Below are 23,086 nucleotides of genomic sequence, written 5' to 3'. Positions count from 1 at the left end.
GAGTAGATGAGAGTTTTCTTTTTTTTGCATGTATTGCATGTTGATAACCAGGTTCAGAATCCACAAATTAGATAATTGTTCATGCTCGTGTGGGGCTCGAACAAAGAAATCATGTCACTCTCATTGAGAGGAGGTATATGTAATAAAATCATAAATACATCCAAGAAACAAACCAGGCAAACCATGCTCTGGTGGCACAAATCGTAATAAACATCAATCACACCGCTCCCTCATCTAAACATAATCCCGAGGAAGTACTTTTCATTCAAGTTTTAGGAGAAAGGGAAAAAAGAAAAACCAATTATTGCAGCATTTGGTATAAATCATTTCAGGATAAGGTTTAAGCGTCCCAGCTCTCCAATCCAGTGAGGACACATCCCTCCTCGCCCTCTTTTCTGGCCTGGAGCTCTCCGATCTCATAGACGGTCTCACCCTCCTTCTGGAGGAGGTCTTTGACGGCAGCCTCGGAGCCCTTCTCGACGGCAATAACCATACCGACACCGCAGTTGAAGGCGCGGGCCATTTCAATGGCCTCGACGTTTCCGGTCTGCTTGAGCCAGGCGAAGACCGAGGGCAGCTTCCAGCCCTCCACGTTGATGTGTGCGGTCAGGGTTGAGGGCAACATACGGGGAACGTTGTCAACCAGACCGCCACCGGTAATGTGAGCAAGACCCTTGATGGCGGAAGAGTTGGGAGCGGTGGGGGTGGCGGAGGGAATAGAGAGGGCTTTGAGAAGGGGCTTCACGTAGATACGAGTGGGAGTGAGAAGGGCCTGGCCGAGTGTCTGGGGCCCGGTGGCAGAGGGCATGGTGAAGGGAGCGGCGGCATCGTAGCTAAGGCCGGAGCGTTCAACGACCTTGCGGACCAGCGAGTAGCCGTTGGAGTGAGGGCCAGAGGAGGCCAGAGCCAGCAGCACGTCACCGGCCTTCATAGCCGCGGTCTCGGGAAGGATAGGCCGGGCGTTGGGGCCCGTAGTGTTGATGGCACCGACGGCGGCACCAACGGCATCGTAGGTGTTGTCGACGAAAAGACCGGGCATCTCGGCGGTTTCACCACCAATCAGGGCACAGCCAGCCTGAACACAGCCATCGGCGACACCTGTGACGAAGGCGGCGGCCGTGGGCACGTCCAGGTGACCGCAGGAGTAGCAGTCGAGGAAGAAGAGGGGCTCCGCACCCTGAACAACCAAGTCGTTGACGTTCATGGCGACAAGGTCAATACCCACGGTGTTGTGTACACCGGCCGCGTGAGCGATCTTGAGCTTGGTACCGACACCGTCAATGGCACCGATCAGGGTCGGGGAGTTGGGGTCGTAGGCGGAGTTGGCGGCGGCGAGGGAGAAGAGGCCACCAAAGCCACCGATCACGGCGTCAGTACCAGGACGCTTGGTCTTGGCGACAGAGCTCTTGATTTGGTTGACGAGGTCGTTGCCAGCATCAATGGAGACACCCGCAGCGGCGTAGGTGAGTGATTCCTTCTGGGCGGCAGCGGCATCGCGCTGGCGGAATGCCCGATGGGCGATGTCCTTGCGGTAGAACATGTCCTCGAAGTGAATGGTGGAGATACCCTCATAGCTCTTGCGGACAGCCTCTTCAAGGCTGGAAGCGGTCGCGGTGGACGCAATGACACGGCCACCGGCGGTCTGCAACTCGCCGTTGACAAGGTTGGTGCCGGCGTGGAAAATGAGGGTCCCTTCGGCGGGAGAGTCAAGAGTGATCTTCTTGCCCTTGGCGTAAGAGCCAGGGTAGCCACCAGCGACGGCAATGACCGTGGTGGAGAAGTTGGGCTTGATCTTGATGGAAACACCGTCAAGCCAGTGTTCCGTGCAGGCAACCATGATCTCGGCCAAATCGGTATCATCGCTGAGCAGGGGCAGCAGGGTCTGGGTCTCGGGGTCCCCACCACGAACATTGTACTCGAGGACCTTGGGGCCGTCCTTGGTCATCATCAAACCGGTAAAGAGAATGCCGACGAAAGGGAAGCCTGGAAGACGTATTAGTGTGATGCAGACACCGAAGGAGGGATGATGGCGGACCGTCTCTTCTCATGCCGTCAACAGATGGCTGCACAATGGTGCGGTCGATCTCATCCAGCACGGCCTTGGAGGAAATGGGGGTCGGGGCGTAGCAGCCCATGCCACCGGTGTTGGGGCCCTGGTCCCCGTCAAAGATGCGCTTGTGATCCTGGGCAGCCGGAAGAGAACGGATGGTGTAGCCGTCGGAGAAAGTGAGAACACTGAGTTCATCCCCCTCCAGGTATTCCTCGATAACGACCTCGCTGCCAGCCTTACCAAACTGGTTCTCAACCATCATCTCACGAAGAGCCTGGTGGGCTTCCTCCTTCGTGGTAGGGATGATGACACCCTTACCACCGGCCAGGCCGTCGGCCTTGATCACGACCTGGTGGGAAACGGAGTCGAGATACTGGCGAGCGGGCTCATATTCATAAAAGTTCTCGTAGGCGGCAGTGGGAATGTTGTGGCGCTTCATGAAATCCTTCGAGAAGGTCTTGGAACCCTCCATGCGGGCAGCGGCCTTGGAGGGACCAAAGCATCGGATACCGACTGTTTGTGACCGTGGTTAGTAAGGCGGCGCTGACTTCTGTGGCTTGAATTTGTGTTTGTTGAGAATACTCACCGGCCTGGAAATAACCCTGGATGCCGTCCACTAGGGGAGCCTCAGGACCAGGTACCACCAGGTTCACGCCGTTCTGCTGGGCGAAGGCCACTAGTCCGGGGTAATCATCGCCCTTGACGTTGGCGTTCTGAATCTTGTCTGAGGCACCGCTGCCGGTACCGCCGTTTCCGGGAGCGACGAAGACGGTGTCGACGCGAGGCGACTGGCTCAATTTCCAGGCCAGCGCATGTTCACGACCGCCATTGCCGACAATGAGCACGCGCAACCGCTCGGTAGTCATGATGAGAGAAGGGGGGAGGGGGAGGCGCGATGGGCTCGAGTGAACCTGAGGGATTGGGTCGAAATTAGTATGGGACGGGACAGAGATGGTGGGGTGGTGGTGGTGGTGGTTACAGGGTGGGACGATAAGAGTCAATTGCAGTCGGAGATAGGGAAGGAACAGGAGAAACGAAGGGAAAGAAGACAAAGAGGAAGAGGAAAAGATGAGCGATGCTTGGGAGGGTGACGGGAAAGACAGAAGCTCTCATAGAGAGAGAGGAGGAGGAGGGGGGGGTTGAGTCAGTCAATACTCTAGAGTCAAAGTGGAGTCTCTCTTGTCTTTCTCCATCTCTGTCTCTGGTATGAATCTGACGGATTCCCATACAGTAATTTCTCAATGTCTGCACCAATCTGAAGACGAGCTTAAGCAACTCACCTAGCAAGCGACCTGCGCGGGAAAAAAAAAAGAAAGGGATGAATTCAAACAGCCCACGAAGTTGACGGTTGAGGGATAGTGGGGGAAGTTTTAAAAGTCAAATCGTCGGTCTTTTTTTTTTTTAGCAGCGATGTCGGATTTTGCCTGGGTTGGCCGCCCGGCGGGGAAGCGGTGATTTGCCCCGACCCCGGATTGATAGGATTGGCCTGAGTGTCTAGGCGGTCGGGTCTTCTCACCGCCTCCGCTGGCAGAAAGGATTCGACTGTTGAACCTGGCAAAGCGGCAAAAAAAAAATAGTGATAAGAGCAACAACCAACAACTTTTGCCGCCTGCCGCCCCGGAGGTTCCAATTCTTTTCATCTGGTCCATCGTCCATTTCGTTTTGGTCTTTCTACATTTCCTCCATATCCTTGTCTTCACCTTCACATAGAACTCGGTTCCTCCTTGATATAGCCCTGAATGCTTCGGGCTTCGTGGCGGTCCGCCGTGACCCCCACGAGGGGTCACGTCTGCTGGTCGTGTCTTTCCCGTGGCTTGACTGCGCCTCCGCATCAGCAATTATGGGCGCGTTCTTTCCAGAGCAGGTCTCGTCTGCGCTCCCAGGCTTTGGCTAGCACCGAGACTGAGAGCCTGCCTAATCCTCCGGCTCCCAATCAGTCCGACATTAATCAACAGCTTGGATCGGAGCCGCAGTCAGGATCGCATCCTAAGGCTGGTCACAATGAGGTCTCCAGAGAAGACGGCTTGCCCAATGAAGCTTCTGACAAAAAGGAGCCGGATCTTGAATCACCCGGGGGAAGGACTACGGTTTTTGCTAGAACAACACAAACCACTTCTGGTAAACTCAAAGCGCGGCAATCTCTAAAACGTACGTGTGATACGAGCTTCCCTCGTGAGCCTGAGCCGGAGAATGAATTCTTCATGAACTGACTGTTGTGCAGCGCTCCCAGTGAAAACAGCGGATGTTCCCGGCCTAGCATTTGGACTGGATCGAGTTTTGTTCAAGTAAGAGCCACCCTCTCTGTTCAAGGCGTGACAATGATATAGCCGCGAGACCTAACAATTGTTCAGCCAGGGAGTTTACACGCTGCGAGACCCAAGATCCAGAGTTTACAACTTCGATCCGTACTTGGGTTCCATTATGCCGGTTACCGAATTTGACTTCCAAGCTTTGAAAGATTACATCACATCCTCCAAGGATAAACAATTGCACTCGCTCGCGCGCGAGGCGGGCAGGAAATATATTGGATCCTCTTCGAGTATGACTTCCGTGCTATCGCACTTTCACTACCTGCTGTCCGCTTGGCGACCCGTCGACACTAGCAGCTTGTCTCAGGGCTTCAGTGAGGAATTGAAGACCTTCACGCGGCTCTTGCGAGCGCCTGCCGCCATGTTCCTGCACTATCAGGACGGCGTCTATGCTATTGATGCCGACAAGGAATTCGACTCAGCAAATATCCTAATGAACCTGGGTAAATCGATGGAGAAGCTACTCACGCTGCCCAAGTCGGATTTTGAGCGCTATCGACGGTCCAGCGCCAACAAGATCACCCCCGAGGAAGAGAATGCGATTCCGGAATCTTACCACTATTCGACACTCGGCGACTTCCTTATGCGTTCGCAATTAGACGCGCACGATCCGCGACTCCCCGGTACCGGCATGTTCGATCTGAAGACCCGTGCCGTGGTGTCAATTCGGATGGATGCGCGTAACTTTGAGCATGGCCTGGGTTATGAGATCCGCCGGCCCCTCGGGTTGTACGAATCGTATGAGCGTGAATATTATGATATGATTCGAGCTGCCTTCCTCAAGTACTCGCTGCAGGTACGCGTCGGGCGTATGGACGGCATTTTCGTTGCATTCCACAATATCGAGCGTATCTTCGGTTTCCAATATATTTCCTTGAACGAGATGGACAAGGCGCTACACGGCCAATTCAAACTCGACTTGGGTGATCGCGAATTCGAACTCAGCATTCAGCTTTGGAATGACATCCTGAACCGTGTCACGAAAGCCTTCCCTAAGCAGTCACTTCGTTTCCATTTCGAAACACGTGGTAATCGCCCTGGCGCGAAGCCCCACATGTATATCTTCGCGGAACCCGTCACGGCAGACGAAATCGCGGCAATACAGAACAAGAACAAGGAGGCCATTGACGCCTATCAGAAACGCGTTTTGAATTTGCCCGATGAGCCGGTGGTGGAGTCGGCCAAGGACGAAGGCGAAGATGAGGCCGTCGAGGATGAAGATCCGAAATATGACACTACCTTGAAAGACCCTACTGACGCCGTGGCGGAAGGGGCGGAAGATGAGGATTACTTCTGTCTGGACAGCAAGCCTGAAATTGATACGACCAAGAAGCTCTTTGCTGCTGTGCTCACAATCGACAATTACGTGAACGATAAGTTGGTCCCCAGACCTGAGAATTTCGGTAGGAAGGATAAGTGGGAGGTCTCTTACAAGATCGATCACCTGGACCCAGAGGATTCGCAGACGCATCGGATGTATGCTCATTGTCAGAAACGTCGCCGGGATGCTCTCGATTTCGAGAAATCGGACGGACTCACTCCCTATCTAAAGAAGCTCCGTTCAATTTCTCAGGCTGGTCGCCGTTACCGTGAGCGGGAGAATCAACGCGATCGGAAAAATGCGCCTGTTGTCTATCGCACGCTCCCCCCTACGGGCATTGGTTCTCCTATCAAGGTACATGTCCGCCACCTAAAGTTGACTGAGAAGGGCAGTAAACAGGCCGCCAAAAAACCTCACAAGAAGGCTTCCCAGAAGCATACCACCAAGCCCGCCGGCAAACCTCGGCCCACCAAGAAGACCAGCGAGTCCCCTCCCGAGCCAGAGCCATCTGCTGAGCAGCCTGCCCAGCAGACCTCCACTCAGGAGAATTAGCCATCGGAGGAGTCCAGATCTCATCCAATCCCACCACCATTACCACCACTACCATCATCATCATCATCATCATCATCATCATCATCATCATCATCATCATCATCATTCAGTCGAGAAATTCGGTCGAAGAATTCGGTCGGAAAATTCTTTGGCATGTAACTTTTACCAAAATCAACTCATTTTCAGATAGGGGCCTGTGTAATTTCAACGCGCATATTTGTGCTGGATAGGAGTTGAGTGATTCCCAAGATTAGAAAGCAATTGATTTTCCTCTTGTCCATCTACTATTGAGTTTCTTTCGTCGGATCTATATAATACGAAACCATTCATCTCTCTTATCTTTCTTTCTTTCTTTCTTTCTTTCTTTCTTTCTCTCTCTAACCCTGACCCTCAACTCCCGCCACTCTTTTCACCTACCCTATGAGGTGGTATTCTTGCGGGACACGTAGAAGTGGATACCTCGATCTTATTGTGTGTTGTAGGTATAGTACCATAGTATGGAATGGATGGCAGCGTCCGGCCCATATCCTCCGGCTGAATATGTAATCCGACCAATAAGCTGATTGATGGAAGGCACGACCGAGTCATGGTCTTCTCAAGACGGGTTCAATGATGAAAGGATGGAAGGGCGGAGTGTACAGAAAGAACAATGGTGACTGGATAAGAGAAAATTTGGTTCTGCAAGTGGACGGATGACTCGTGTGAAAGATCAGTTAAGTCAGTCGAGTCAGTCGAATCGCTACAACAAATAGATCTACCCTGGGGCTTTTGTGGCACCAGGCACTGGGATCTCATCCTACAAGCGTAGCGGAGGTAGATCTCCCCTTGAGAATGCAGGAACTTCGAGTATGTCATCGTAATGAGTGCAAAAATGTACAGCCGCTGAGAATCCATTCATTTGACTTCTGACTTCGGAAAACTCGTGAGAGTCAACAAAGCTAACTAGTTACAAACCCACTCATTCACCGTGGGTATCGTCATTCTTTTTGTTCAGCCCACCCTATCTCGCGTTCAATCCCGCTTGCTAGGGTGGATGAAAGGTATATTCTATTGACATTAACAATTATGGGCATCATAGGGTCCGCAAAGAGAAAGAGACAAAATGTATCCGACAAACTTGGAATGCGCCTCACTGGAAACCCAAAGATACTCAAACATCTCTCGATGGAACTGTTGATTTGAACGCCGCCTAGCCGATGCGCCAACCACGCAGGGTGATGCAGAAAATGAAAAGGGAAAAAAGTTCAAAGTTGTCCTGCTTTTCTCTCCGCCATCTGCCTTTCCTGAGGCGGGCCGGAGATGAAAAGTCAGGATCAGTGTCGTGAGAAGAGAAAGGGAACGAAAATAGTATGGATGATATGGGACAGCACCAGACACTGATGACCAAACTGGCATAAAAACCAGGAGATCCAAAACCAGGTCAGGGCTGAGTGTCGAAAAGGAGTGAAATGCTCGAAGGTGGGCGAAGCCACGTAGAAAGGAACAAAAGCACAGGCGTGCCTTGTAAGATAAGTGGAAGCAAAAGCGAATTGAGAGTAGTGGGGGGAGGTATCACGCAACAGTGGCAGGAAAATCGCGTTTCTTTCGACTAGCGAAAACAGCTTGATATGGTTGTCTCGTCGTTAGATTCATTAAATCATGTCCTTGGGACGAGAATGGCCGGCTTATCGGAAATTATCCAATTCAAGATGAGGAGGTGCCCAGTCCAGTCTTGGTGGCCGATCATTTGATACACACACTGCACCAGACCTCATTTTCTCCATTCTTTTGCGTTCTTTGGATGCACCACTGCTCAAGAACCCCCTCAAGGTGGAGGATGCCGATCCGTAGGTGCTTCGCGTACTTGTGCCGGTTCCCGTAGAAACAGTGCTGGAGCTGCGGGCACTGCGAACGCTGCTGGTCTTGTTCACCACCGGAGGTATGGCTGGAACTGGCACTGCCAAACGAGGGTTGGAGCCCGTGAATTCTAAAGGCAGGAATGACTGGCTTCCATAATCTGCTAATGAGAAGGGGGCTGTTTGCGGGCGTTCACGAAGCTCAGCGACCAAGCTACTCTCGGCGTCAAGGCTGTTAAACATTTCCAGATGAGTCTTCGGGCTGGTACCTCCATCATCGGGCTGCGGTGGTGGTTGGATTTCATTGGTCGATACCGTTACATCCAGTTTCAAGTTATCGAGCATCAGTCCCAGCGTTGTTGCAGTAGCCGGCCGCCCTTCGCTGGAATTGTCATCGTCGAGCTCGGCGCTACCATCGTCCAAGCCATGCGCCAGGTTGTAGTTTCGAAACAGGTATCGGCGCAGGCGCGCGACCTCTGCGTCCCACTTTTGGTTCAATGATTGCAAGATGACTTCGACATCTTGTTGCATCAAAGAAGCATCCGCAGGGGAGAGCAGGTTGGAAGTTGAGGCACCCGAACGGTGAAGAGATGACGGCTGCTGTTTGGACAGTTTGCTGCTACTCGAGCTTTTGTTGGTTATGGCAGCCTGGATCGAGCGACGAATAGAACTGGTGGTTGAGCTCTGAGCCAAGCCGACGTCCCGCTTAACGCTCTCAACTTCTCGCCGCACCCGTTCAAGAGACTGGACCCGGTCTCGGTCCATGCAGGAAAGACTCAGTAAGGATCGGTTTCGCTGCAGACCATTCACCAGGACCGTGAACGACTGAAGGTTGATATCGTTATTCTCACAGTAAACCTCGCGCAGACAGTCATTAGCTTCCAGCACAGATGCCAGGGTGTTTGCGCCCTGCAAACCAAGTTTCTGATGTTCTATCCTCAAGACTTGCAGAGACTTGTTCTTCTTCAAGCCAGTGAGGGCCAGATTGAGACCGATCCCAAACCGGGCGACATCCAAGTGCGCGCTCTCCCCACTGATGTCCAAATCTTCTAGCGTCTCGTTTTCCTCGAACATTAGCTGTAGTGCCTTGCAAGTCTCCGGCCCGGCATCGTAGGGCAGGGACGCTTTCGAGATATCCAGGTATTTCAGAGAACGATTCACCCGTAGAGCTTCGACTAACTCTTGGAACTGCTCCTCTTTCTTGAAATCAATCATCCGCATAGACAAGTGCGTTGGAGTCTTGTTCTGAGCTATGGCGTCGAATAGATACGAGCAACCCTGATCAAGGCGATTCTCGTTTACATGCAGATGCAGGTTGCGAGACTCAAGGACCGCCATAGAATGCAGGAAGATCGCCACATCCTGACCACTCAGACCACACTGGTCGAATTTGACAACGCGCAAGCCTTGGGAGCGATCGCTAGCCAGATACGTGGCAATAGCGTCAACGGTCTGCCGGTTGACAGCTGTCCGGCTCAGCGAAAGTTCCTCAAGGCGCCAGTTGATTAATGTCTCAGGCGTGAGAAGTGGCTCCGGACCGGATGTGCGCGAGATTCGCGACAAGTCCAGAGTCTTGATGTGGCTGAAGTAACCAAGATACTGCGGAAGGATATCCGGGGTCAGGCGACCTTGTACGCCGGAAATGTTGATCGCCTCCAACGTGTGCGACTGAGCAACGACGGTTGACAGTAGCAAGTCCAGATCGTGCACAGATAGGCCACAATTGCCCACTTCGAGTGCCCGCATATGACTTCCTCGCTGCGAGGCCGCATCGACAAGATAGTCCAGGTCGGAATCTCCCAGTTTGATGCCATTGAGAACAACCCAGTCCACGCTCGTCAGCTCTCGACGACATATCGGAAAGATCGCCTCTGGGATACCACAGCCGGGGTCATGACTTTCACTATCAGACTTGGGGACGCGGCTCAGTGTGTAGGAAAAGTCAAGGCGTCTGAGCCATTTGCTCTTCAGTGTCAAGGCCCGAACTTCTTGAGATAAAACAGATAGGTCCTCTTGCCCGGGAATGTTAATGGTCGCACCAGCACGGCTCAGAAGAGCATCTTTGTCTGTCCCATGCGTGTCGCGCAGCCCCTGGAGAGCATCCAAGCTCACTCCGCTGAATGAAATCGCACGGAAAGACTCGTTGTAGCGCAAGGCCCGCAGAACGGCGATCAATTCCAAAGCCGTATACTTCCGACGTGCTGAAGGAGGCAGTAGCTTGAAACAGGGAGCATCGTCACATTGCATGTCGATCGTATATCGGATGTTAGACGTATCGATGTCGTAGCTGGCAGAATAAGCAACCAAGGTTCGGTCGAAGCAACCGAAATCTTCGTCAAGATCTACCGGGGGGAAATTGTTTTCGTTGTCGAGGTCTCGGGGAACGATGAAGTCATAAGGCTGCTTGAGCCATAACGGTCGCAAGAATTCCGTCTGTTGTCTGATCCAGAACGCAACCTCCAAAGAATGAACGGATGCAAGGAAAACGGAGAATGGTTTGCGAAGGGGCAAGCGAAATGTCAGATGTAAGCTATCGTCCCCCCACTCCATCGACAGGCAGGTCAAATTCATGAGTCCAAAGGACGTTGCAGCGTCCAAGTCGCTCAACGATACCACAGAGCTGCGACTGGAGATTTTGTGTAGGGGAATAAGATGGAGTTTGTGAGAACCCAGAGCAAGGTAACAACCGGTAGGTGAGAGTTTGGTGAGATCCTCCGACGAGGCCCGCGTCGGAGATTTGCTGGATGCCATCTGGATGACTCGGAACATGCGAAACGTCTCGGGGTCGTAGTCCCGTTCGTAGTCCAGCATTCGCACCACACAGTCCACCGTCTTTCGGTCAAATGGTAAGGGGTCTGCTCCTCGGATCAGCTCCGCCGCGGAGCGAATGCCCACCATCCATAGGTTGAGTTCCTGAAAATCCGGCGTCTGCATCTGAATAAAGGTGGCTTTCTGTGCTCGCTCATCGACATAGGCGACCTCCACTGTGGACGACGGCCGACCATCGTCCAACATGTAAACTGCAATGATGCTATTCAGGGCAATTCCGGAAGAGTTATCGCCAGGCATCCCCAGCTGCGGATCCTGCATCGAGCTGATGGAGACGACGGACTGACGATTGCTTGCCAGGGACCGGGAGTAAGACGAGGGGATAGATGGAAACATGTCGGCGGCTTTGCTCTGATTCTTGAACCGGACCAGGTGGGTATCGGTCAGGACCAAGTAGTGACTCTTCTTTCGCCACATGCCGCCTGTGATCTGAATTTCGCCATGGTGCAAGATAATGGAACCGATACCTTGCCGGATGTCGGGGTTGTCTTCGTCCAGGGAGCTGGCTTTGGAGCGGCCAAGGGAGCGGTCGTCATCTTCCAACGAATGAAGGGAGCGCAGCGAACCGAAAACCGAGGCCCGTCTCTTCTGCATCGACTTGCGTCGAGAGCGCGGGCCCTCGAGGGCTGGTGGGGGCATCATGCATGCTGTCGATTCCGAATCGGCGGTGCCGGGACGACGCAGGGTGTAGCTGGTGCCGACTCTTGGCGGACTGGGGTTCCGGACCCCAAAGAAGCCAGAGTTGCGGCGTGATTTCTTTTTCGAGGCTTGAGCATCCTCCGAGGGCGATCGTTGGTGTACTGCGGGGTCGGACAGGGAAGAGGTTGTGAAGGATGGGCTAAAGACGCTCAGGCTTTTTCTCCGCTCTTTCTTCCCCAGAAGGTCGGCCATGACGGGGATTTAGGGGAAGGATGAGGGCGGAGAAAAGGGGTGAAGAGAAGGTGGGAAGAAGCGCTCGAAATGCGAAAGGAGGGAGGGATGGAGGAAGCTAGCTAGCTAGCTAGCTGCAGCAATCACGGGCAGTAAGCGGCAGCAGTGGTCAAATGGTGGTGGTAGGATTGGGGTTGTTTGTTTTTTTTTAAAGAAAGGATATCACATTGAGAGGCCGAAAATGGGGTCTCACTGGAGAAATGCAAAAAGCGAAAGGATGGCGACTGTTAGCATGAATCATGACCGATGGCGATAAGAGAGAGATTTTGAGGGGGGGAGTGGGTGGAAAGGAAGGAGAGTGGAGAGAGTGTGAGAGGGAGGAGTATGATGGGTTTGGGGCAGAGGAGATTGGAGCAAGACACAGGCAGGAGTGATTGAAACCCCAGCGGTTGACTAGTGACTTAGAGAGGTGGAGCTGGGCGCGGATGCACCAAATGAGGAGCCACGGGCAGGGGGGGAAGGAGGGGGAACAAGGCAGGAGGAGGAGAGAAGGGAAGGGAAAAGAAAAAGAGAAAAAAACAAAACCAAAAAGAAAAAGGTGGAACATACAGCAGCCATCAAGGCAGTTGGAATTGCGAAATTGGTAGGTGAACTTGGGTAGTGCAAGGTAAGACTCAATACCAGATGGAGTCAAAGAAGAAGGGGGGAGAGAGGGAATTGAATGAGTAAAGAGAAGGATCTTTCGTTGACCTTCGCGATAAACTGAATGTCAATGTCAACAATTGCAAAAAGACCACTTGAAGCCAGAAAATCAGATTTGTGTCCAAACCGAATGATATAGTAACAGATAGCAGAAGAAGAGAATGTATGTGTGGAGGAGGTCAAAACAAGAACCGGCAAACCCCCAGACCCGTGGATCGAAGTTCGGAGACCGTCAGTTGGTTTAAATGGAGGGGGGGAATGGTGGATGGAAAGAGGGGATGGGAAGATCGGAGTGGACGGCGATCTGCTTAGAGTATAACTTGATAGACGTGTAGATCAAGCCGGGAGATGAGGTCGTCGTCACCGTGATGATTTCAACCTCTCCCTCATACATTCGCACAAGCTGTCAAATCCCCAGATGGTCGACCGGACACGGAAGGTGTTTGTCAATCCCACGAGGGGGGGAGGAGGGGGAGAGAGAGAAAGAAAGAGCGAGACAGCAGAAAGAGAAGCAGAAGAGCTCACCAATCTGTGTAATAAGAATTTTGCTCACTACTATTACTACTACTGGGTAGTGTCTGGTCTGGGTGGCGATTCCCTTAGAGGAGGATATGGAGCTTGGGAGGGCAACTAGCAACGGTGACAATGCCAATGCCAATGCCAACGACAATGACAATCAATGACAATTGAAGGCGCCCCCGGATGAGGCAAGCAAGAGATGCAAACAGAAGGTCAGGTGCTCAGGTATTCAGGTACTCAGGTACAGCTTCAAAGCGATTGTTTAGAATTTGAGTATTAGCGTTCCAGTTCCAGTTCCAGTTCCAGTGTTCCTGACAGGGACAATCCGGAGAATATCAATTATTGGATCCCGGATCCAGGCAAATGATGTCAGTGTCGAGAGAGTCTCTTCCCGCAAACGATCGTCCAACAAACCCTGACAAACCAACACTGCCAACCCCCTGCGAACAGCATCCAACATGTAAATGTGACGAGGGAAGTAAACTCAAATCCAATTGTTGAGTGGAATTGAAGTCATTGTATCAGTCGAAGTGAGGGGAGATCAGGGGGTAGTAATCCGTGGAGTTTTTTTCTCAACGAGGATATGTGAGGGAGGACCAAAACGGAAAAGGTTCCCTCCTCGGTCTCTCAGAGCTACTAGGACTTCTTCTTATTTCTACTTTATTCATATATCTTCTATTGTTCAATATCACCTCCCAATCGTGAAAATGTCAGTACTACTAGACAATCAGAACCATCCACACACTTCTTCTATGCCAAGTCACCACTTCCACAATACCTCACCAGCTAGACCAACAATAGATAGCAATTCGGGACCGCCTCACCAGCCCAAAATTCCGTTCCCAGCCGAAATTTGCACCGAGTAGTCACTGTCGCCGCTCGCTTAATGAAGGGAATACAAATCAGGCACTCTCCCCGACCGTAGAAATCTTCTTCCTCTTCCTCTTTTCTCTTTTGTCTTACCCTGCCCTTCCCCTCCTCTTAGTCCCACTCAGCACCCCAGATAACTCAGAAGCTGCCCCCCCCCAAAATCCCTCCAGGCGATCAATGGTGGACTGCAAAGTGTGAAACGCGTTCGAGAAGCCGATCTCCAGCCGCGTCATTGGCGCTACGTCGGACGCCTGTCGAGCTAGAACAGGAGAGAAGCTCCACTTTCGCCCCCCAGTGGCCTGCATCATCTTCGCCCGGCGCACCGCGGCTCTTAGACTAGTCGACTAGACTACTAGTAGACTAGACTACGACGGTTTAGGGTCGGAGCTGTGCCCACGGTCTGGATCGTAGCTTCTGGCATGACATGCTCTCTACTCCGTACTAACGAGAAAGAAGGCGAGGTCCGCGCGAGGGCAAGAGATCAACGATGTTCTAGCCGGGTCGGTTGGGGGATTTATTTTTGACTTGGAGGACTGTTTGACTTTTGACATTTTCACCGCCTCGTTTGGTCGTTTCTTTTCTTTCTTCTTGTCCATCACTGACGCTTGGCTAAGGGGGGACATCGAGGGGGAAAAAAAAAGCAAAGACGATGGTGCAGGTACAGGGAGGCAAGAACCCTTTCCGGCGAACGCCCGTTCCAATGGATCGTATTTACCCCTGAATCGGGCTCCTCTCATTTTAAACTCGCGATCTACTCCGTACAATGTATACCACAGGCCGGCTCGCGTACCCGAAGATCCTCCCGGGCTCTCCACAATGGCAGGTCAGACACTCAGACTGGTCAGCCTTTTGTCTCGGCGGTTTGCCAGTCAGTCCCCTGGTGGGTGGTTGTTTGCTTACCCATCTACGTGGTGCTCTAGTTCGCTATCGGCTGGACCCTTGGTGGCTGACCGATTCCGGCGCTGGCTTGGGTAGGTAGCGTGTTCCAGGTTGGGTCGAAGTGCGTTTCGCGAGAACCCTTCAAACACGGTAGTTGCCATAGAGTGGAGCATGGGATGGAGATTGCCGACAAGAAAATGAATCTAGAAGAGTGGCTATGCTGTGGTTTTGCAAGTCAGTCTAGATGGTCGATTCTATCTTCGTTCTGGCTACTGTCGCTGCCGCTGCCGCTGCCGCTGTAAATGGATCCGGCGCAGCCCGCCTCGCTCCGGGTATCGTTAACGAGGACATACCAACCTAGTCGAGACCCTTGGCAGCTCTCTCGGCCTGAAGCTTCTCCGCCCGCTTCACCTTGCGCACGAACTTGATGTATTCATCCACCCGTTTCTCAGCCCAGATGTATCCACCGAGCGTCATGGCCCCGATTTGCAGGAAGACTTTGAACTGCGGCGTCAGTCCGCGATAGACGCGAGAGGCCGGAGACAGCCAGTCGGAGAAGCCCTCCAGGGGCCGATGGAACAGTCGAGAACGAATGTAGTCTTTGGAGAACGGCGACTGTTTCGGTCGCGCGGAGTTGGGGGGTTGCGAGGGGACTGGTGCAGACGATGCGGGGGAGAATTTGAAGGGATGTGGGAGAATCATGATCATGTGTGCGATGATTGAGACGGAGCCGAACTATGATCTGAGTCAATAGCTTGGAAGATCGGTCCAGGGAAGGTATCGATCATACTCGGAATGCACCCGTAAGAAACCCCCGAACGGCCTCGGAGGTGATGTGCTCGGGCGGTTCGACTTCATGCCTCTGCCAGGAGGGGGGTGGCATGTTGGCGGTAGTGTATCAAGAGTATGCTGATCCAGAGAACTGAAACGGTATCAATGTGGAAAGTAGCTACAGTAATTCCAATCAATCACTATAGGTGGGAGACAGCACGAGGTGATGAATGCGATCACTTGAACTTGAACTGGTTCATGCAGGACAAGAAAGAAATTGGAGGGCCATCATATGACGCAGTGAATCCCGGGGAGGGGAAGGGAAGCATATCCCGCCGCGGAAATACTGAACTTCCGACTGGGAATGCGGGCGGGATTTGTTCCGCCCCGCGAAATTCTGAGTCAAATTGGAGATTAGTGAGTAGGTAATCGAATCACCGCCCCTCGATTTCAATCCACTCCACCTCACAGCATCCACTGCCCACTGCCAGGTGCCTCCAGGTTGAATTCAGGATTGAGCCCTGCCAACCTACCAACCGACAATCGCATCAATCCATCCTAACCATCCATCTTCAATCCTCCCGCCAAAAAAGAACGGAAAAAGGTTCATACGACCGTGGTCGAACCCCATCACCTCACCTTCACAATGTCTCTCCCCGCCCGCACCGCATCCATCTCCCGCAACACCAACGAGACCAAGATCCAGGTCTCGCTCTCCCTGGACGGCGGCATCCTGCCCCCCTACGAACCCAGCCAACACTTCCCCGCGCCGATCGACCCCGCGGAGGCCGAAGCCGCGAAGAAGGGCATTGTCCCGCCCAAGGATGCCGCACACGCCACCCAGTTCACCCCGACGCAGCAGATCACCGTGAGCACGGGCATTGGGTTCTTGGATCACATGCTGCACGCGCTGGCGAAGCACTCGGGCTGGAGTCTGGCGGTCCGCGCCAAGGGAGATCTATACAGTACGTTTTTCTTACCTGATTTCTCGAAGCATTCGGTGTCCCGTGGGGGGGGGGGGACCTGTGTTGTTTTCATTACCCCCTACCTCAAGGATCGATGAACTGAACATTGCTTTGTGCGTGATTATAGTCGACGACCACCACACAACTGAAGACACTTTCCTCGCCGTTGGATCGGCATTCACCGAGGCTCTGGGCGCGCGACAGTCGCTGGCGCGGTTCGGGCGCGGGGACGCGCCGCTGGACGAGGCTCTGTCGTGGGCGGTGATCGATCTGTCCAGCCGGCCGTGGGCGGTCATCAACCTGGGATTCCGTCGGGAGAAGATCGGGGATCTGAGCACGGAGATGATCACCCACGGTTTGCAGAGTTTCGCCCAGGCGGCCGGCGTGACGCTGCACGTGGGCTGCACCTATGGCGACAACGACCACCACCGGGCGGAGAGTGCGTTCAAGGCGCTGGCCGTGGCGATTCGGGCGGCGTGCACAAGACGGGTTGCAGGCGAGGTCGGCGCGGGCGATGTTGTGAGTACTAAGGGAGTTTTGTAGACTGCAAGAGGGTTGAATTGCGATTCGTTTTAAAAATGATAGACCAAGTCATACCGTGTCATATTGTTGTTACAGCTAGGAGATATCACCTTCTAATGCTATCCCTCCCGCACCCACCAACCCATTCTATCTCATCAACCTAATAAACTCTCCAAAGACATCGGAACAACAACACCACCCCCAAATCCCCCTCCCCAAAAAGGACACCACCACCCCCTCAAACCCCCAGAGCCTCAACAGCCCGACTCCAATAAGCCTTCCGATCATCATTTGCAGCCGTCCCAACGCAGCCGGTAATGAAAGCCTCCCAGCCCGCCTGGGTCCCCTGCTGCAACTGGCCGCGCACACTGGCAGTACACTGCGTGGTCAGGAACCACGCTCCGGAGCCAAAGTCATACTCCGGGACCGCGCGCAACAGATCCAACGTCCCCGCCGGGTCCCCGTTGACGGCCTTCAGCGAGTCGGCGAGGGCGGGGATCGACGCCGCGTATTTGGCATTGAAGGCGGGGGATTGCATGTTCCGAGCTAGGTGGACCGGACAATCCGTCAACATATAATCCTTATTCTTCGCTCTCAACAAGAAAACCATGCGAAAGGGATGGAGGAAGAGAAGAAACACAATATATGGAGAGAGGAAAGTAGACTGAGAAAACTACACCCCCCCCCCCCCCAAAATAAAAGGTGTAAGCACTTACTGCCCTGGCCCGCAACACCCGGGAAATGATTCTTGTTGTACTTGAAATCCCCACTTTCGAAGGCCATCAAGCCGATCACCGCCGCCTGCTCGGCTTTATTGGTCACCCCGTAGGTTTGGAAGGATTTAGAGATGCTGGAGGCGGCGGTGTCGGAGGTGGCACACTCGCCGGCGGCCGGGGCGTTGGCGCAGGTGTTGGAGGTGGGGGCGATGGTTTGGATCTGCTCGCTGGTGATTTGCGTCGAATCCCGGGTACACAGCTGTCCCTGGCCCGTGGGGGCGGCGTGGATCAAGAGAGGGGAGAGGAGAAGGATGCTGGTGAGGGAAAAGGTCTTCATCGTGGATGGTTTGTATGTAAGTAGTATGTATGTAGCTTAAAAGCAACCAAGAAAGTAGGGTTAGAATAACGGGTAAGGTAGTAAGTAGTTGTAAGTTATGCAACGGAACTCCAAGTCACTGAATGAATCTATCGATAGAGAATTCAATTCCCAACAGACAAACAGGAAAATCAAGGGGCTTAAGAATCTCCCAGAAATCTGCCTATGTCACCTCCCTCGAGCGCCCAGAGTATGCCTAGCCATAATTGACATTCCTTCAGGATGAAGACCCCTCAGAAATATGTGGAGCAGACCCTCGTACTCTGTCAATCTTCCCCGCCAACCACGCCCCGAAGATCCCTTCAGCCCAACACCCTGTGCGGCTGTGTGTCATTCTTCAACTCCAACTCCCACCTTGCGCCTCATGATTGGAGTCGACCCTGAGGCGAAGTGAAATCAAGTGGGATCAAGTGGGATCAAGTGGGAACCTTCCTCCGTCTATAAATTGTTTTCAGTCGGCAGTGCGCTTATTCCGCCCTGCGCCACGCTTATTGGTCCATGCTGAATGGCCAAGTGTTTCACCGGTCCGTGACTGATCTCAACCCTCGTATACCCAACTGTGTAGGTAACTGATTCACTCTTAATTACCGCACATATAACCTCTATATTGATGCGGACAGTGCTAAAATATGCTGATCGTCATAGTAGGATGGCAAGCCACCACAGGTTTTCATTCAGCGGTCCCAGCAGCACCAGGCATCTGTGACTGGAATTTCAAACTCTCTACCCAAAATCAATCGCAAGTCTATGGGTGGGGTAGGAAAGAGTAAAAAGGTGTGAAAGGGTAAGCAGACAGTGAAGAATCGAAGGCAAAAAAAAAGGGTAAGACATCCAAGAAAGAAAGCCAGATACGACACACGTGCGCTGCCTTGCAGAACGCCCGCGCATAGATCAAAGTATCTTGCCAAAACATGTACAAGGAACCCTATGCTTGGAAAGCATCTCGGTCAAAACCCATGCCCCCCTCCCGAACTCCGTACATGCACTTCAGAAACTGGACGAAATTTCCCGACGAAATCAGGAGACATTAAAATGGTAGAGGAAAAGTAGGATGTCATCAAGTCCCAACGCGAAAAGACTGTAAAGGTACGCGTTGTAAGTCGAAACGCTTAATCACGACGACTGTAAAGTTCATAAGAAGTTTCCGTAACACCGTTCGCTTCTTCATCTTCCTTGAAGCTGACCCGGCGAAGCAGAATGGGCATCATCCGACGCGACATTCTTGTCGGGGAAGGTAACCGAGATCCCGTCACGAAAGAAGGAATCTTTGCATAACGGTAGCGGTACTTCGAACCAAGCACCATAACCCGAACATAGAGCCACCAGAGGGAGAATCCGACCACGGCAGCCAGAATGAATCCGAGAACGGTGAGGAACATCCAGTGCTGGCCCATCCAGAAGATCAGACGGGCGTCTTTGCCATGCCAGCTGTTCCCCACGTGGTGAGTGAAGAAACTCCACGAGTGCTTGTTGTACTCGTCCTTCATCAAGATGCGCACACGTGCCGATTCGCTCGGAAGAGTTTGCATGTATTCCTTCCAAATCACCGAGAGGAAGAGTGGGCCGGTGGAGTACATCACGGTGATATACGGCAGAAGCCAATGGCGGTCATAAGACTGCAATAGCTCGATCACGCGCAAGAAAAAGGGATGCTGTGGAACAGAGCCCATCGCGTCATTGGAGATACCGGTGGGAACAGTGCGGCGCACCCAAGCAGGGTAGGCGAGAAGAGGATCTAAGCGACGGTTGCATCCCTGCGGATCGGTCAATAACATGGTCATCAGTGAGAGAAAAGGGGTACGCACATCGTCAAGGTCAATGTAGGTGCCACCGTAGTGGGCCAGAACAAAGTATCTAATCGAATCTGCCCGCTGAATCGGGTACTTGTAGCCATCGAACGTCTCGAGAAACCAGGGATATTCGTTGGCGATAAACTCGCGCGACTTCTCGTTCGTCCACAGCTGTTTCGGGCAAGCTTGTGTTAGTCTCAGGTATAAATCTTGAACAATGGCAAGTGGCATACAATGTACTCGTAGTCAGGGTGCAAGTCAATGCAGCTCTGCTGAGCTTCTCTCCACACCTCGGGGATCGTCTCGTTTTTGTAGGTCTGGTGGATGATTTTGGGGATGATTTGCGGCCGCTGTTCGATTAAACTGGAATTCGGCGAGGGGAGCTCGGCACGATGAATGGCGTCGGCGGAAGCATCTTCCACGAGCAGCGACAGAAGCGTGAACACACTGCGCACCAGAAAGGTGACTATGAGGAGGTTGACGAGGAGGAAAATCAAGACACCGCGCCGCATGATGAAAGACGGAGTAGGAGGTCTGAAGGACACCTCCTGTAAAGGTAAACTGGAACAATTGCCGGAATTAAGAAGCGCTGCAAGGATGCAGAATTCAATTGATGCGAGTCTAGTGTGTCGTAGCGTCGTCGTGTTGACCGCAGCGGGAAGGAACGAAAGGGCCGCGAGAACGATATACCCAAGCAACAACACTTCCAGATTTCCCCGCAGTATAAACACAGCGGCGAGAAAGCAATGCAGGGTGGACGATAGACGAAAAACCTTATTGTCCTTGAAGACCAGACAACATGGGACGTCAAGGGTCAGGTCGAGAAATTGCGATGCAATGCAATGGCAATGAAGAAGAGAAAAAAACGTTGAGGTTGAAGGGAGGTCGAATTAAGGAATGACGGCCGTGAGACTTCCTGGTAACGTTTCCCCCTTTTCCTTTTTGAGTTACCCTGGATGGAGACCGGTCTGATGGTTTAAAGGATCAAAGCTCGCACAGGTAACCAAACAAGGCAAGGACTGGCGTCGTGGTAGAAGTAGTGGTGGTAGTAGTAGTAATAATGAAGAAAGGAAAGGGAATGGAGCAGTGACCACGGGGAAGGCAGGTGGTGATAGATAAAGTGGTGATTATTATTAGGTTCCCGTAGTGAACCAAGCCCCCAGTCAAGACGCTGGGATTGGGAAGCGTGGGGGGTGGATAAATTTATTTGGGGAAAAAAAGTGACAAAAAGAGGAGGCACGAAAGAGAATTGATTGAATAGGTATGGAGAGAGGGGATCGATTTAACCAGGTGGACAAATAATAGGAAAGGAGTGCGTAATTTACTGGTCCATCGACTGGGACAAAAAGAAGGACTATGTGATAGGCAGAGAGTAAAAAGAAAGCTAGGCGAGCCAAAGGAACGAACGGTGCCTTAGCAACAAAGCAGTAAGAAATAATATTTAAGGTAGAGAGTGTGGCGGAAAAAAAAGACAATGGATTGACTAGTTTAAGAGAGAAGGGGATCCTTTTGGGGGGGGGGAGGTTGTTGAGGAGAAGACGGAGAAAGCGAGCGGAAGAGAGAGAGACATCGCGCGAAGCGTCAACAACGGCCCATGGTTTAACTGGGTCTTACTGGAGAAGGAGGGGGGCATCCGTCACCCAAACCAGGGGATGAAATGGGTGTGTGAAAGGGGAGGGAGGAAGAGGGGAGATGGAAGGGAAGGGGGGGGCTAACAGTGGGGGAAAGGAAGAGAGAGAAAGAGAGACTGGGAGACTGAGAGAAGTGGAAAGTGGATCCTGGACCCATCATGAATCCTTTTTTCCTTTTTCCACCGCCTGTTGTTTGGGGAAAGGTTTGCGTTGCTGCCAGTGCTAAGCCTCCGCCACTAGATCATTTTCAGTGAAGTCGGTCTCTTCCTCTACTAGATTGGGACTAGACTTGAGAGGCAACTTTAGTCTGTGGTACTAGTACTAGACGGTACTTAGGCTAGGAACCGTACTCGTTTAGTGGGAAGTTAGTTGTCTAGGTAGTGGTTCCTCTTCTCCTCTGTCTGGGTCCTCGGGGCAATGCTGAATCCCGTCTGCAGTGCTGCTGCTTCGACATACATCATCGCCTACTCCGTACATTATTGCACTGCCTACAGACATTACGGTTGTCCATCAAGTGTCAACTCCACTAATAACCAATCACTGACAGTCAGGCCCATTCCTCGAGGCGAACAAGATGCGTTGCCACTTGGCAGGTGGCTGTACGGGGCCTCGAAGAAACTCGCTCATTCTTTCCTCCCACCGCCTCAAGGCTTGAATAACGTTCGAGAGTTTGGTCGAGTGCGCTAATCATTTCCAGCCTCGCTGTGGTGGGAAAGCATGGTGCCAGATATCCACTCTTTGATTGGTGCCGCGGAAATAGGCCCCAAAAGCACAGCCATCACGGCTCGGCCAAATGATATCCCACCGCGGCGTTGGCAACCACCCCGGGGAGAGGGGGGGGGGGGAACTTCAATTCTGGTACGGTAGACGATTACATGAGTAGTAAGGTCAATAACAATTGAGATTGCATCAAGAGGTTTAGTCAGGTAGTAGAGCCTTGTGAAATCATAATTGACACTAGGAGGTGATATTAGCGGGAAATTATGACATCCCCTGCTCGGGCGTCGATTGTTGAATTCTTGTTGGGGAGGAAATCCAATGATCTGATCATGTCTATACGTAGCCTTGTACATGCAAGTCGGAGAATCTAGGCGGGCAATTGTGAGTACAGACTGAGAAAGCCCTAAACTACTAGTCTATTGATGAATCGATCTCAATTCTGAACGTTGTTATTGCGACCGCATTCGAGTGTTTGTGTCAATAGTACGGAGAACTTCGTAGTTAGGTGTTTGACAGTCAAGCGAATTTCCCGCTGACTAAGACCGTGGTCCTGAGTTGACTACTGTCTTTAACTTCTCAATCCCTGACGAAGTTCCTTACTTGGCTGATTTCAGCTCAAAAGCTGCGTGTGTCAGGTCAGCATGCGGGATGCAGTTGATCTCGGGTCTCGCAATGCTCATTGCCCCGGAGCATGCTTCCAAGGATCTAAGTTTGGAACGGAGGTAAAACACCCCAATGCCCCCGGCTTGCGCATGCAGGTCTGCTGCATAAAGAAGCCGACAGATAGAACCAATTTACCTTTCCAATGCTATTGGCTGGTGGCTCATACTGTATTCATGCAGGTTTAGGCAACTTCACT

At 52.5% G+C, this 23,086-nt stretch overlaps 9 protein-coding genes across 9 annotated transcripts; 2 read left to right on the top strand and 7 right to left on the bottom strand.

The window, feature by feature from the left end:
* Positions 1-117: 117 nt before the first annotated feature.
* ade1 (bifunctional aminoimidazole ribotide synthase/glycinamide ribotide synthase) lies at positions 118-3,397 on the bottom strand. Its single transcript, XM_025587160.1, has 4 exons — positions 3,331-3,397; positions 2,637-2,961; positions 2,036-2,563; positions 118-1,983 (listed from the first exon to the last, which is right to left on the bottom strand). Exons 2-4 carry the CDS (start codon positions 2,914-2,916, stop codon positions 341-343), a joined length of 2,451 nt encoding a protein of 816 aa, XP_025439473.1. The 5' UTR covers positions 2,917-2,961; positions 3,331-3,397; the 3' UTR covers positions 118-340.
* Positions 3,398-3,646: 249 nt separating this feature from the next.
* Positions 3,647-6,559, top strand: BO95DRAFT_419585 (Pet127 family protein). Its single transcript, XM_025584500.1, has 3 exons — positions 3,647-4,198; positions 4,272-4,335; positions 4,402-6,559. The coding sequence occupies exons 1-3, from the start codon at positions 3,790-3,792 to the stop codon at positions 6,230-6,232; spliced, it is 2,304 nt and encodes a 767-aa protein (XP_025439472.1). The 5' UTR covers positions 3,647-3,789; the 3' UTR covers positions 6,233-6,559.
* Positions 6,560-7,085: 526 nt separating this feature from the next.
* On the bottom strand, positions 7,086-7,761 carry BO95DRAFT_217627 (uncharacterized protein). The gene has a single exon (XM_025581174.1). It carries the CDS (start codon positions 7,625-7,627, stop codon positions 7,289-7,291), a length of 339 nt encoding a protein of 112 aa, XP_025439471.1. The 5' UTR covers positions 7,628-7,761; the 3' UTR covers positions 7,086-7,288.
* Positions 7,762-7,896: 135 nt separating this feature from the next.
* On the bottom strand, positions 7,897-11,787 carry BO95DRAFT_369675 (uncharacterized protein; the record flags this gene model as incomplete). The annotated part of the gene is made up of 1 exon (XM_025582879.1): positions 7,897-11,787. One exon carries the CDS (start codon positions 11,785-11,787, stop codon positions 7,897-7,899), a length of 3,891 nt encoding a protein of 1,296 aa, XP_025439470.1.
* Positions 11,788-11,880: 93 nt separating this feature from the next.
* On the bottom strand, positions 11,881-12,629 carry BO95DRAFT_217625 (uncharacterized protein). Its single transcript, XM_025581173.1, has one exon. It carries the CDS (start codon positions 12,371-12,373, stop codon positions 11,975-11,977), a length of 399 nt encoding a protein of 132 aa, XP_025439469.1. The 5' UTR covers positions 12,374-12,629; the 3' UTR covers positions 11,881-11,974.
* Positions 12,630-15,093: 2,464 nt separating this feature from the next.
* On the bottom strand, positions 15,094-15,619 carry BO95DRAFT_369694 (uncharacterized protein; the record flags this gene model as incomplete). Its single annotated transcript, XM_025582882.1, has 2 exons — positions 15,094-15,471; positions 15,527-15,619. The coding sequence occupies 2 exons, from the start codon at positions 15,617-15,619 to the stop codon at positions 15,094-15,096; spliced, it is 471 nt and encodes a 156-aa protein (XP_025439468.1).
* A 331-nt stretch (positions 15,620-15,950) lies between these two features.
* Positions 15,951-17,150, top strand: his3 (imidazoleglycerol-phosphate dehydratase HIS3). The gene is made up of 2 exons (XM_025584499.1): positions 15,951-16,472; positions 16,600-17,150. The coding sequence occupies exons 1-2, from the start codon at positions 16,154-16,156 to the stop codon at positions 17,013-17,015; spliced, it is 735 nt and encodes a 244-aa protein (XP_025439467.1). The 5' UTR covers positions 15,951-16,153; the 3' UTR covers positions 17,016-17,150.
* Positions 17,151-17,232: 82 nt separating this feature from the next.
* On the bottom strand, positions 17,233-18,047 carry BO95DRAFT_369729 (uncharacterized protein; the record flags this gene model as incomplete). The annotated part of the gene is made up of 2 exons (XM_025582887.1): positions 17,233-17,540; positions 17,711-18,047. 2 exons carry the CDS (start codon positions 18,045-18,047, stop codon positions 17,233-17,235), a joined length of 645 nt encoding a protein of 214 aa, XP_025439466.1.
* Positions 18,048-19,195: 1,148 nt separating this feature from the next.
* On the bottom strand, positions 19,196-20,388 carry BO95DRAFT_434420 (glycosyltransferase family 32 protein; the record flags this gene model as incomplete). Its single annotated transcript, XM_025585140.1, has 3 exons — positions 19,196-19,840; positions 19,892-20,047; positions 20,110-20,388. The coding sequence occupies 3 exons, from the start codon at positions 20,386-20,388 to the stop codon at positions 19,196-19,198; spliced, it is 1,080 nt and encodes a 359-aa protein (XP_025439465.1).
* Positions 20,389-23,086: the final 2,698 nt, after the last annotated feature.

Source organism: Aspergillus brunneoviolaceus, assembly GCF_003184695.1.
Source record: "Aspergillus brunneoviolaceus CBS 621.78 unplaced genomic scaffold BO95scaffold_59, whole genome shotgun sequence".
NCBI classification, from domain to species: domain Eukaryota; kingdom Fungi; phylum Ascomycota; class Eurotiomycetes; order Eurotiales; family Aspergillaceae; genus Aspergillus; species Aspergillus brunneoviolaceus.
This window is presented reverse-complemented; position numbering and strand designations above follow the sequence as displayed.

What these genes read in the sequence shown, in the direction of transcription:
- BO95DRAFT_217625 (XM_025581173.1), bottom strand. Translation starts at nt 12,373, where the DNA reads ATGTTCCACCTTTTTCTTTTTGGTTTTGTTTTTTTCTCTTTTTCTTTT.
- BO95DRAFT_419585 (XM_025584500.1), top strand. Translation starts at nt 3,790, where the DNA reads ATGCTTCGGGCTTCGTGGCGGTCCGCCGTGACCCCCACGAGGGGTCAC. An exon ending in AGCGCGGCAATCTCTAAAAC is followed by an intron (nt 4,199 to 4,271) that starts GTACGTGTGATA and finishes ACTGTTGTGCAG; the next exon opens with CGCTCCCAGTGAAAACAGCG. An exon ending in CTGGATCGAGTTTTGTTCAA is followed by an intron (nt 4,336 to 4,401) that starts GTAAGAGCCACC and finishes ACAATTGTTCAG; the next exon opens with CCAGGGAGTTTACACGCTGC.
- his3 (XM_025584499.1), top strand. Translation starts at nt 16,154, where the DNA reads ATGTCTCTCCCCGCCCGCACCGCATCCATCTCCCGCAACACCAACGAG. An exon ending in CGCCAAGGGAGATCTATACA is followed by an intron (nt 16,473 to 16,599) that starts GTACGTTTTTCT and finishes GCGTGATTATAG; the next exon opens with TCGACGACCACCACACAACT.
- ade1 (XM_025587160.1), bottom strand. Translation starts at nt 2,916, where the DNA reads ATGACTACCGAGCGGTTGCGCGTGCTCATTGTCGGCAATGGCGGTCGT. An exon ending in CCAGGGTTATTTCCAGGCCG is followed by an intron (nt 2,564 to 2,636) that starts GTGAGTATTCTC and finishes GGTCACAAACAG; the next exon opens with TCGGTATCCGATGCTTTGGT. An exon ending in TGACGGCATGAGAAGAGACG is followed by an intron (nt 1,984 to 2,035) that starts GTCCGCCATCAT and finishes TACGTCTTCCAG; the next exon opens with GCTTCCCTTTCGTCGGCATT.
- BO95DRAFT_217627 (XM_025581174.1), bottom strand. Translation starts at nt 7,627, where the DNA reads ATGCCAGTTTGGTCATCAGTGTCTGGTGCTGTCCCATATCATCCATAC.